General features: G+C 38.8%; 1 protein-coding gene across 1 annotated transcript; it reads left to right on the forward strand.

Annotated features, from left to right (window-relative positions):
* Window positions 1–8,988: 8,988 nt before the first annotated feature.
* Window positions 8,989–12,522, forward strand: opn1sw2 (opsin 1 (cone pigments), short-wave-sensitive 2). The gene is made up of 5 exons (XM_071538386.1): window positions 8,989–9,367; window positions 9,586–9,754; window positions 10,053–10,218; window positions 10,833–11,072; window positions 12,395–12,522. Exons 1-5 carry the CDS (start codon window positions 8,989–8,991, stop codon window positions 12,494–12,496), a joined length of 1,056 nt encoding a protein of 351 aa, XP_071394487.1. The 3' UTR covers window positions 12,497–12,522.

A 12,522-nucleotide genomic window follows, 5' to 3' on the forward strand; every position in this document is an offset into this window, starting at 1 on the left:
TATCGTATATTTTTATGTTCTTTCTCATCATTAATCGGCATTGCGTAGTGAAATGATTCAATAGACTCTCGCAATGTGAATAAGGTAAACATATTCTAAGTTCCAGCACATTACAACAAGTTGTCTTATAACGCTACATTGTCCCTTAGTAAAGATGGCGACATCCATGAAGGAAACACTATATTTCAATATTTTAAGTAAGCCTGAGTTTGTTCCGTTCTAAACTTACTTAGATATGCCCACGCGTATCCAAATGTCGCTTAGAAGCATTAATTTAGATTTAGCGCTCACTCATATTAAAGTTGCCACGCCCACAGTCCAATCACTGCGCCCTCTAACGGTGCAATTACTAGGTCGCAAATCAAACCGCTAGGTGGTCAAAATCAGCTATCATGAAAATGCGACACAAAACACAAATGGTTCATCTGTAACATGATTGATTTGGAGAGTCAAATTCTCAAGTGCTGGTTGGAAGACAAACCTTTCCGTTATGACTAGGCCCATCTATCATGCAGACTATCTGCATCTGTGAGACAAAAGTTGACATGAACAAATTAAAGTAAAATAATCCATCCACAGTAACTAATTTATTTAGAAGTAGCCTATGCTAAATAGGTCTAATAGGCAATGTGAGGAAATTGCAGCACTGTTCTTTATATGAACAATAATATTATTTATAGGCTAGGTAGGAGCACAATCACTGCTAAGACTATCAAGCAAGCCCAGTTGTTATGTCTGGATTGAAGGCAAAATCTACACTGAAATAGAATTCACATAGTGTTATTTCAATGATCCTGGACATATTAATTAATGTTTCTGCCAGAAAACTGACTACCACTGCACCAAGTGCTTGATGCAAACACAGACACACATTCAAAGGCTACTGTACATGCACTCACAGTGGCAAATGACAATATCTGATGGTGATATATTTGATGTAGTTTTTGTGTGTATTCTGTTGAGTATGTGTTTTCATGTTTCTTTGATTCCCCCTCTGTAGGAGCAATTAAGTAGGCCAATATCCCATTTTGTCATCTCATAACCAAGACCCTAATCTGTGAAGTAATCAAGAGACGGTCTTTAAACCTGGAAATAGAGACTGACTTACTGATTTACTGTATGCCTGGGCTTTACAAGTGAAGCAGCTTTAATACCTAGTTGTGCTAACAGCTCTATAACAGAAAATCTACCCATATCACTAGAAAACTGTCCTGGATACAGTCACAGTGTAAGTAAAAATGTCTGTCATAACCAGTAACATTTTTGTTATAGTAAAATTTCTTAACAAAATAATGCCCATAGTATACAAGACCACAAAAGCAACTTTTTGAAGGAGACTTCAGAAGAAGTCAGAAGCATATTGCAATTGCTATTCACATAACAACCATCCACCCATAAAACTGAATTAATTGAATTCATCTATATTTGTAATGGCATGTGTTTTTCCCTGCACTTTATAGTAGAGCCATCATCTAATTTAGTTGAGTTTTCCATAATTTGGTGGGTGAATACATGTTTTATTAACTAGCTAGTGCTGAGATTTGACTGTTAAATGTGTAATGTGTATCTAGCCTGGTTACTGCACCAACACAGTTTCATTGCTGAGGAATATTGAATTTGGCTCTGTGAATTATTATTTATTGGTTTAATGGTAAACTATTGCCATTTAATGATAATGCCATGAGATGAATCTGTTTTCAGTATACTTTGTATCTCATTCAGGTGTTTTATTTGGTTAGGGAGTTAGTAGTTGTCCATTTGTTGCAGTACACCTTTTGTCCATCAGATGACAGAAGTGCTCTTACCTTAAACAGCCATGAATGATTCACTTCATGTTTCTAAATATGTTTTCAATGTAGTCTACAGCTTACAATAAACTAGTTATGTAGCTATAAATATCTCAAGGGGAAAACAATGAAAGTGTTGGTGTTGCAATTTCAATTTCGATAATTTTGCATATTTTTATTGTATTGTAAAATGAACATAAAATATTTATCAACAAAGATTTCATTTAAACTGTGTCAGTATCTCAAATTAAAGCACTTTTCAAATTGCGTACATTATTTTAAGCCTAGCTGATAAGAACAAACAAGAAAAAAAGCCAAAAATGGCCAAGTATGGAGTTATTTAGCATATCAAAACAACTTTGGCTAAAATATTTAATGTGTATTTTGAACTGGTCAGGTTTCATTCAGATGGAAGAAAAGGATAAATTCCTTTTTTTCAGCTGAAAATCAACATATTTGCCAATGCTACTGTAAATTCATTAATCAAGCTCAAGATGTTGCCATTACTCTGCACATAGAACTAGAATAAATATATCACAGTTCGCTGCTCCCTCTTGTGGTTCATGGATGTAATTAATTAGTATGCAGATAATGAATAGGTATGGGAGTTAGTAGGGACTTTATGTTCTGGCTAAACCAAAAAGTAAAAAATTGCTATAGCCTATGTTTGAAAATCGATTATCACAAATAATCAGGTTAGGGTTAGGCATAAGTTCTTCCAAAATGGCAAAAGGGGCAGAATATCCAAACCTTTTTATCTCTATACATTTTAAAAGGGTAAAACTAGTTGCCAAACCCACTGTAATAAAGTAACCTTGGACAACCTTGATTTACTGACTCCTTATCAATGATGGAAGGAAAACAAGCTTTTGCTTTTTGCTTATGCCACTTAGGTTTTAAGTGAAGTGCAAGGAGTCTGTTGGTCTGCTGAAAGCACATCATTATTCCACCAGTGGGCAGTAATGAAGCCAATTCACAAACGGCATGAGGATTTCTCCAGATTCAGTGCCTGTATGTGCAGTCAGGCAGGGGCAAAACTCTGACAAGGGAACTAAATTATAGGATTAGAAACAATTTCAAGTCTTGATTTTCTGAACTTCTGATAAAGTAATGGTAGTGGGCCATGTGGCAACAAACATTAATTCTAGATATATTCAGATATATTCAGGTCTTAGACCAGACACTTAGATTTTGTCTGTTACATTTTGCTAAAAGTGCAGCTGCTCCTGGCACCTATAGCACCCATCGCACAAAGTCATTAAAAGATCTCACCCCCTTCACTTTTTGCACCTTATGTTATGCTACAGCCTCAGCTATTAGACTCAAATATCATCACTTAGTCCTATACTGCCAATTAGGTAAGGCAGACAGAATGAAAACAATTTTGAAATGGAACTATTGTTTTAAATCCCAACAACAACATAAATAGTAACACAAAATATTAAACATTGATTGTTTTGCCTTAAATGGAAGAAGAGAGTGAATACTTTTACAGACTACATCTTTTTTGTACTTTTAGTTTTATTCTTTCACACAGTTTTTTTTTTAATTTATACTCTTATCAATCAGCAATGAAAATAGCATTTCAAATGAAGTACATCATGTCTATATTGGGTGATATATTGAGAAGAACCTCCAAAATTAGGTCATAAATAAAAAAATTGTAAATAAAAACTTTTCTGACATGTAATCATATGTAATGTAATGTAATCATTTTATCCAAATCTCTACTTTCCTTTATTCCCATCTGGGTCGTCGCTTTACCATTGCACCTTAAAGACCAGCATTTAAGATGTATGTCTGTCTCCTGGCAGCACTTGGGTACCTTCAGCAAAAAGGAGAGGAGAGGAGAGCAGAGGGAAGAGAGGAGCAGGACAAAGCAACAAACCTCAATATCATTTGTCAGACAAATGCAGCAACTATATTCTCACGTAAATGAAACTTGCTGTGTATTCCAAACATTCAGACTAGAAGAATGCAACATATTCAGGGTTTTAATTAATATTCTTTAAAAGCTGAACATTTCTCAAAGTTTGTCCTGAAGTCATAATGTCTGTTTCAAGGTTTCTGGTGACACTATCAGTTTGTTTTTTCTTCTATCCTCTATATCTCAGTCTTGCAAGTGGTGGGTTTGGAGCCAAAACTGGGTCACAAGATGTACTGACAGGGTCAATGTCAAGATACTGAGTTCTCACATTCATTGGATTGTGATTTAAGAAATTAAAATTAAGGTCTTGGCACCAGTTGAGAACCTTCACTTAGTCCTCCTTGGTGATAAGAAGTGATATCATTTACTTGGGATAATATGCAAGTTGTTTTCATTTAAGTTCAGAAAAGCAAACCAAGTGAGTCGGTGGAAAACAAATGCTGGCTACAAGTCAATGTGCTTCTCAGGTGTTGAAGGAGAGGGATTTAACCAGATGTTTTGGATAACTGGATCAAACAGATGGAGACAGATTCTAATTAGGCCAGAAATTAAGATAAGTGATTGGATAAAAAGATGCAAAATTCTGAGAAACTTCAAAGGACTCCTCTCTCTATAAAAGAATAGTGGGAATGTCTGGCACTCAGTGAAAACAAATGGAGATTAGCAGTCCATATTTGCCTTTTGATTCGGGAAGAAGTCTGTACAGTTAAAATATGCTATACCCCTAAATTATCTTTTTCAAAATAATTTTCACGTCACAGCTCCCATTTGCAGCCATTTTCAATGCCCCTTTTGCTTCCCTCTTTTAAAGTATTGGGTTTAATTCAGTTTGGGGACACAAAAGCAAGCAATCCACAGTCATTTAAGCTCTTCTGTCTTATCCTGAGTTGTCCTCATAACACCATGTAAGTACACTATATATTCACCTTAAACCTTTGAATGACCTTTGAATGAAGAATATACTTTTTTTTTTCCTTTTCTCACCTGTAATACTGCCAAGCCTTTTCATTTGTCTCATAATCGGTAATACATTGTGTAATGTAAGGCACTGAATAGTTGATGATATTGTCCATACACATGTATACAAGTCAGTGGAGTTCAGACAAGGCTGCGTGATGAAAGTCTGGAGTCTTCACCCTCTGTACTGCTCTTAGACCACACACATTAAGAGCCTTAGGAAACGTCTAGAGATACACTTAGAGCATAAAGAGATCATGATGCAAGGCCACACAAGTGACAGGGATCAAGGATTGCGGCAGCAGGAGGTGGAGAAGACATAGGAGACATCAGTTTGTCTGGATTCAGGAACCCATATTTTATTGCCATATGTAGTTAAATGTTTCTAGAGGGTTTGTTTCTAGGGGTTTGCCACAGTGCAGCTCATTAAAGCAGACAACATAACACAGGTAGTAAAAGGAGAAAGTCTAATCAGCTTCATCACTATGATACAGCTGTCATCACATCGCAGATATCACAGTCATATCCAAAATCCCAATCGCCCTCCACTTAAACATACACAATCAATTGTTTCAGTCCAGTCATGGTAAGAATCGCTGACAGTCTAGTTCACAGTCTCATAAACTATGGATGGGGCCACAGTTTGGGGGACATTTCTGTTTTTACCACTTATTTGAAGCAAAATTACCAGCTCCTCACCTCTCCAGTGGTTACTGGTGTCATTGTGTAGACTGAACATACACTGCGCTCTGGTGTTTTGCCTGGCTGTAAGTGGCTGTAAGATTTGAAACTCAGAAAGCTTGATGTTTAATGCCTTTGTTGCAACTGCATAAGCACTGAATGTAACATGAGCTCAGTGAGAAGGTGATTAAGGCGGAAGTACAAAGTCACATCCTAATGCTCCTGTAAGCCTTTGTTTTCTTACTCTTAATTATCCTAATTGCATTTATGTTCCTTGAACCCTCAAGCTATTTGTGATGCCGTCATACCAGCAACGCCTCATTAACCAGCCTAAAGATTTAAGACCTTCATTAAGAATGATGTACAATCTATATTTATTCATTTATTTTATTTGTTATGTTAAATAATTAATGGATGGTCCATTGAAATGCGTTACTTGTTTCTTTGACTTTGCTCATATATTCCAATTACAGGCCCATTTGTTTTGATTTAAATCTTTATTACTGATTTATATTATAGCTACTGTTTCTTGCTTGTTTATTTTAGAATTCCTCTGGGGTTTTTTTGCCTTCCTCCCTTGCTGATTTTATGCACTTAATCCCTCATAGGCCACAGTATCCCGTATGCCTAGGCCCCAGGCATTATGCATATTTTGGTTGCTGTGAGAATTCAACATAAAACCCCATTTCTTAGTCTAGGCTACTATGCTTTTGAAATTGGCAAATACCTCTTTGGCATTCTGTAGAGGATTACAACTGGGTAAACAGTTAGAGCTACCACAAAATAAATCTAATTTGGGTTTATAAATAATATTCTATTAGTCCACAAAGACAGTCTCTATATATTAAATGTAACCTTAAACTTTTGATGCCTTTATTTCTTAATTAGAGGGTCATGACCTGAATATGTTCTTGTTTGATTGCGGACACATCCCACTGGGCATATAGACATCAACAAGTACTTTTTTTTTCTGGAAATTTGTGACAACTATTATGCATACTTGCTCCCATTTTCACCTCATCCATCTATTCTCTCCTAAACATTATGGTAAGTGTCCCCCAGAAACCATATATATCTCCAAGAAGGCAGTTTGTGGACTGAGGAAAAGTATGTCATTTTGTAATTGAACAGCATGTATTACTGACATAGGAGACAAACTGTCAATTACAGCAAAACAAATTAGGAGATAGAAAACTTCTACAGGACACTGCACTGAAATATTTTTTTCTGGGTTTACTGTGACTGAGCCCCAACCCCACCTCACACCCTCAAACTTTCTCTCTCTCTCTCTCTCTTTACCTACATGCAGTAATAATGCCCTACAATATCTACTGTATGCAATAAAAATGCTCTACTTTGTGCTGAGATTCACTCTCAAGACAGGTAATCCTTTCATGAACCTGATAAGATAATGCACAAGGAAGGAAGAGATCATCCAGTGTCTACTAAGAGAAAGCAGGTTACCAGAGGACAAACTGAATGTGATTAGTAGTCTTATAGCACTGATGAGTAGATTAGCTGATCCCAAAACAATGTCCTTCCTTGCAGATTGGATCCCTTTGAACCAGCTTTGGCAATGAGAAACTAGATTAAGCTCAGAGATTGGATAATGTCTTGTGCTGTTTATCAGTGTGTGCACGCAAGTGTGTGTGCATGTGTGTGTGTGTGTGTCAGTATGTGTGTGCGTGTGCATGTATGTGTGTGTGAATGTATGTCCTTTTGGACATACATCAAAAGTTGTCAGACACATATAGGCTACATGCTATAGTTTTATGGATACGGTGTGTAAAAAGACAATCCTGATGAGATAAGGAAATGACTGATGATTTGTGTTGTTTTATGTTGGTTTATGTCTGTTAAATCTTCCATTACGCATCATGTCCATCACTTCCTCAGCAAATATATCCAGGATGCGTTGGTGTTGAGCCTTCTTCTCCTCAGGAAAAAAAATTTGTCCAGATCAAGGGATACATGATTATCTTAATTTTGTTGTTATACAAGTGCATGTTGCATTTGATGTAAAGTCTTTTATTCTACATACTATTCAACACTGTCAATATTTTGATATTTGGTAATAGTATATTTGCAGAGTTAACGTAGGTCTTTTGTATCTCAGTTTCAGATTCATCCTCTGACCTGTCACATATTAAAATGGCCCCATTTATCATTACCGTAATATTAATCACCAACTTCCGAATCTGACAGTTCAGTTTCCTGCAGTGACAAAGTTACAATAAGCAGTGCAACATCTGCAGTAATTTTCTCAACTTCTAATGTGTCCTTTTAAGCACAGGGAAGGAGACAAAATGCCAGGACACTTAACATAAATCTTGAGTTAAACCAGTAGAGTGGATTAGAAAAGGCTGAAATGCCTGGGATTAACAGCCTTAATGATATTGGAAACCAGATTAGCAGGAAAAGACCTGCTGTGCTCTTCCTTAAAACTCTGGGATTAACCTTTTTAACCAGGTTTTGATGTTGAGAGCAGGTGTTGTATAGGAACACATGGTATGTACCTGTGCACATACACATGTAGGCTATGTATGTACATACATGCTTGTGTGTAATGTTTCTAAAAAGGACCTAAAGCATTAACTGATTGATCATTAACAACAACCTCTTTTTCCGCATTTGTTAACAATGACCAAATTCATTTTCAGAGAGTCACATGTAAACCCTTCCATTTACTTCCATATGTTGAAGGGTAACAATGAATAAAAACGCTGTTTGGGGGTGGTGTTGCTAACTAATGTTAACTAGCACACTGGCATCTCTTTGGAAGGGCAGAGACAAGAACTGAAAAGGGTTTTGGTTAATACATCAGGTCAACGCTGATGATGGCTTATTGCTGAAACGCGTCCGTTGTTTGTGCTCTATAGCTGCCCATTTAATTAAAAGACGAAAGGACATTATGACTGCTGGCTTTTCTTTCTTCATATATTAATCTTTGGCCATGCATCTAAGGAGGATTTTTGATCGAGTTGTGCTCGCACTTGGCGGAGTTTGGACATTTTAATACATCAGGTAGACAATCCCCTTAACAGTCAGGTCAGAGCTAATTCTTGGGAAAAGGCCAAGAGGTACCAGAATGTACCTCTTAGGCAGTGATTGACTTGGCAAAAGCACAAGTACTAACACACACTTCCCAACTGTTTCCTACATGTCACATGTTACAACTGCACTATGCAGCAAATGACTGGGCTTTCTAAGATGGTTGCCATGAACCATCTTTGCTAGCTGTGGCTTAAGAGCAGTGTGCCTCTCAAATAATTTGTGTTGTCACCCCTTTGGCAACAGAGACTGGCTTCTATTATGGGTGTAAGAGGAACTGATAAATACATTAAACCAATTAAGGAATAAACCAAGTAATCAAACAATCAACCAATGAGGATAAGTGGTATTCTGTGGCCCTATAAAACTGTAACTCCTCCATAAGAGCTTGAGGAAGACCTTAGGCACTGACAGGCACCATTAATTTCCTGTCATTTAAAACTTCTTTTCTTGATCTTCATTACATGATATATGTGAGACGTAGGTGGATCAAGGAGCAACAGCAAACACAAGATAAATTCAACAGCGTAACCACTTTGTGTGAGGTGTATCAATTTTGACCGACACAAATTTAAACGGAGCAAAATGAGGCCAAATAATGCTTTGGAGTTCCCAGATGACTTCTGGATTCCTGTCTCTCTGGACACCAACAACATCACATCACTCAGCCCTTTCTTGGTTCCCCAGGACCACTTGGGGGCCACAAGTGTCTACTATGCAATGGCAGCATTCATGTTCTTCTTATTTGTGATGGGCACGAGCATCAATGTCCTCACCATCGCATGTACTGTCCAATATAAGAAGCTCCGGTCCCACCTCAACTACATCCTGGTGAACTTGGCCGTGGCAAACCTTCTTGTCTCCTGTGTGGGTTCCTTCACTGCCCTCTGCTCCTTCTCCGTTAGATACTTTATCTTTGGACCACTAGCATGCAAGATTGAGGGATTTTTGGCTACTCTTGGCGGTAAGAGATAACCTGTTGTTTAGAAATAGTGAACAAATTCTATTGTGCATGGATTTGATTTTACTGGTCTGATCAACACCATCCATGTAGGGTACAGTGAAGCCGCACAACTGTTCATGAGTGTTATGCTTTCATATGATCAAATTGATCATGTTAACACAATGCAAACTGTATTTACTTGACAAAAGGGTTTAGCTTGTCCTTCTATGTCATTACAGGTATGGTAAGCCTATGGTCTCTAGCAGTGATAGCTTTTGAAAGATGGCTGGTCATCTGCAAACCACTTGGCAATTTTGCCTTCAAGCCGGACCATGCTTTGGCCTGCTGCGCAGTCACCTGGGTCTGTGCTTTGGCTGCTGCAGTTCCTCCACTGGTCGGATGGAGTCGGTCAGTATTATTCATCAAACCACATGATCACACACTTCATCTTCAATCTTCATCTTCCGCTTCACACATAACACATAATAAACACACCTTAGTTTCTCTTTACTTCTGAGAGCGTTCTACTGTCTGACTCCTAAGTGACTAACTCCTAACTCTAACCACTAAATCGGTAAACTTGAACAAATCCCACCTGTGAGGAGCACACATTTTATGGTTTTACTCTTCTATACCATTGTGAGCACTCTTAGACTTGTATGTATATGATGTACTTGATGTCACTGTGATTGTCTGTCCTCTCCAGGTATATCCCAGAAGGCCTGCAGTGCTCCTGTGGACCAGACTGGTACACCACAGGCAACAAGTTCAACAACGAATCCTATGTGATGTTCCTCTTCTGCTTCTGCTTTGCTGTTCCCTTCTCCACCATTGTCTTCTGCTACTCCCAACTGCTCATTACACTGAAAATGGTGAGGAAAAATAAGACCATATAATGAATAGGCTATATCAGTTTTTGCTTGTGGTGCACAAGTGGTCTTCTCAGATTGAGCATAATTTCTAAGGGAATGTGCACTCATCTGAAGTGAAAGCAAAAGGGGATCAAGGGCAATCAAGCATTTAGCTTCAATGGTACTTCTTTATTGAGTAGTTGCACCTACATTGTTTTTTCAGTACTGAATGGGTTCCCTTTCAGAGTAACAGACAAAATGAGAGAGCTGACTGGTCTTGCTACTCACTGGACTCATTTCATCCTTCACTTGGCAGCTCCAGAAAGTGTTTGCTTGAATAAAATATGTTGTGAAGGGTGTGAAACAGCACTTACAAGGATAAAAATACTGTAGACTGGCAACACTGTAAAACTTTGCAGATGCTAGAAGTATTACTTGGGGTCATCAGAAAAGTAATAGTTACCTGGTCATCCATTTTACATATGAAATTCCTGATTGTACAAACGTAATCATTACAATCACCAGTGATACTGCTGATGTCCAGATACTACTTAGTAAAACCTAATGAGTCTTTGAATGCTCAGGGAAAACCTCTCCTCCACATGATGTGACCCAACTCTCTTCTCCCTCCACAGGCAGCGAAGGCCCAAGCTGACTCTGCCTCCACCCAGAAGGCAGAGAGGGAGGTGACCAGGATGGTGGTGGTCATGGTCCTGGGCTTCCTGGTGTGCTGGATGCCCTACGCCTCCTTCGCTCTTTGGATCGTCAACAACCGTGGGCAGTCCTTCGACCTGAGACTGGCCACCATACCCTCCTGCCTCTCCAAGGCTTCCACAGTCTACAACCCAGTTATCTACATCCTGCTCAACAAACAGGTTGGTTCACTGTAGCTCTGAACAACTACTTTGAGAATGATCTGTGTTAAGAATGCCCTTTTTACTTAGCTACAAGGAAGTATTTAGTAGGTCAATTAAGAAAGACTGTTATGTTTTTAAACGGCTACACTGACTTTTTGGGAGTTTGGCTCGTTGGTCATCTTACCCAGTATGTGATGAGAGGATTGGCACCAAAATCATCTCTGTGTCTCTGATAGATAGTTCTGCCTGGTGCACATGCTAATGCTTTAGCATACAGTATGTTAAGTAATCGTAGGCGACTAGCATTATCTTAAAAGTGAAGAAATTTGAAGTTGTAGCAGCTCTAAGGCTGGATGGTTAGTTAAATTTAATAAGGTGCTATAGACAAAATAGTGTAACACGATGAACACCTTGTAAAACTGTCAAAACTGCAGCTTCTCAGCTACTGCCCTGATCCAGCAGCCAGGCCTCCACGCCTCCTCCCTGAATCTTTGACAGGTACAACTCCACCTGCACCTGCTGGACGGGGACCCTGGGGAATGAGACTATAATCAGGGCTGAGACAAACATCACTCTGCAAAGCTGTGATAAGCTCTCTCTGAAGTTGTGAGCATGAATCCAGTTGTGGCTTAAGCCGGACGCCAGGCTTAGCTAGGCAAAGCGTGGCAGTGCAGTGGGCTTTGGTGTGACACTTCAAACCCATGAAGGATTCCCATGGAAGAATCCTAAGAAGAACCTCGACCTCTTAGCTGATAATGGGCCATTTGGACCATAACTTGATGAAGACTATATCTGTCAAAATGCTATTTTTTAACAGCCTAAAAACAAACAATTCTTACATCAAGGCTGGAAGTGTGCAGATTTAAGATTCTGTTGCACCATGGTAAACACCTCATCAATGCAGACCACAGTGTATAGCAAGGAAGAGCCAAAGGCCAGTTATAGCACCAAATTGTGGGACAACCTAACCAGCATTGTGGCCCCACTTCAAGCCCAAGGATCCAGGCTCAAATATGAACTGCTCTTATTAGCCTACTACAGTGTATCAGTGAATCCATCCAGGCTCAGAAATAACAACTTGAGTTAAGGGCACTGCAGGTGTTTTATTACATGAGTACCTCTCAAGGCAGGTTCATTTGAGAGGCGTTTTCGTTTGCTTTAGCCTGACTTCAACATATTACACTGTAAACTCTCATATGAAACCTAAGAGAAATGTTTATTTCAGTGCTTTGAGTTCTTCACTTCTGCAAAGTCTTTGTATCACAGTCAAATCACTCACTGTATCCACTTTGGTAGCGCTGTGATGTACATTAATACTGTAATGTGCTTCTTTCTTTCAGTTCCGTTCATGCATGATGAAGATGTTGGGAATGAGTGGAGGGGAAGAGGAGGAGTCATCAAGTCAATCAGTGACTGAAGTCTCCAAAGTCGGCCCAGCTTAGACGGCACATCCCTATTTCATCATTAC

Source organism: Centroberyx affinis, unplaced genomic scaffold, assembly GCF_046629955.1.
Source record: "Centroberyx affinis isolate AG114_WGS23_722 - 3 ecotype Tasmania unplaced genomic scaffold, CSIRO-AGI_Caff_v1 ptg003268l_1, whole genome shotgun sequence".
NCBI classification, from domain to species: domain Eukaryota; kingdom Metazoa; phylum Chordata; class Actinopteri; order Beryciformes; family Berycidae; genus Centroberyx; species Centroberyx affinis.

What these genes read in the sequence shown, in the direction of transcription:
- opn1sw2 (XM_071538386.1), top strand. Translation starts at nt 8,989, where the DNA reads ATGAGGCCAAATAATGCTTTGGAGTTCCCAGATGACTTCTGGATTCCT. An exon ending in ATTTTTGGCTACTCTTGGCG is followed by an intron (nt 9,368 to 9,585) that starts GTAAGAGATAAC and finishes ATGTCATTACAG; the next exon opens with GTATGGTAAGCCTATGGTCT. An exon ending in TGCTCATTACACTGAAAATG is followed by an intron (nt 10,219 to 10,832) that starts GTGAGGAAAAAT and finishes CTCCCTCCACAG; the next exon opens with GCAGCGAAGGCCCAAGCTGA.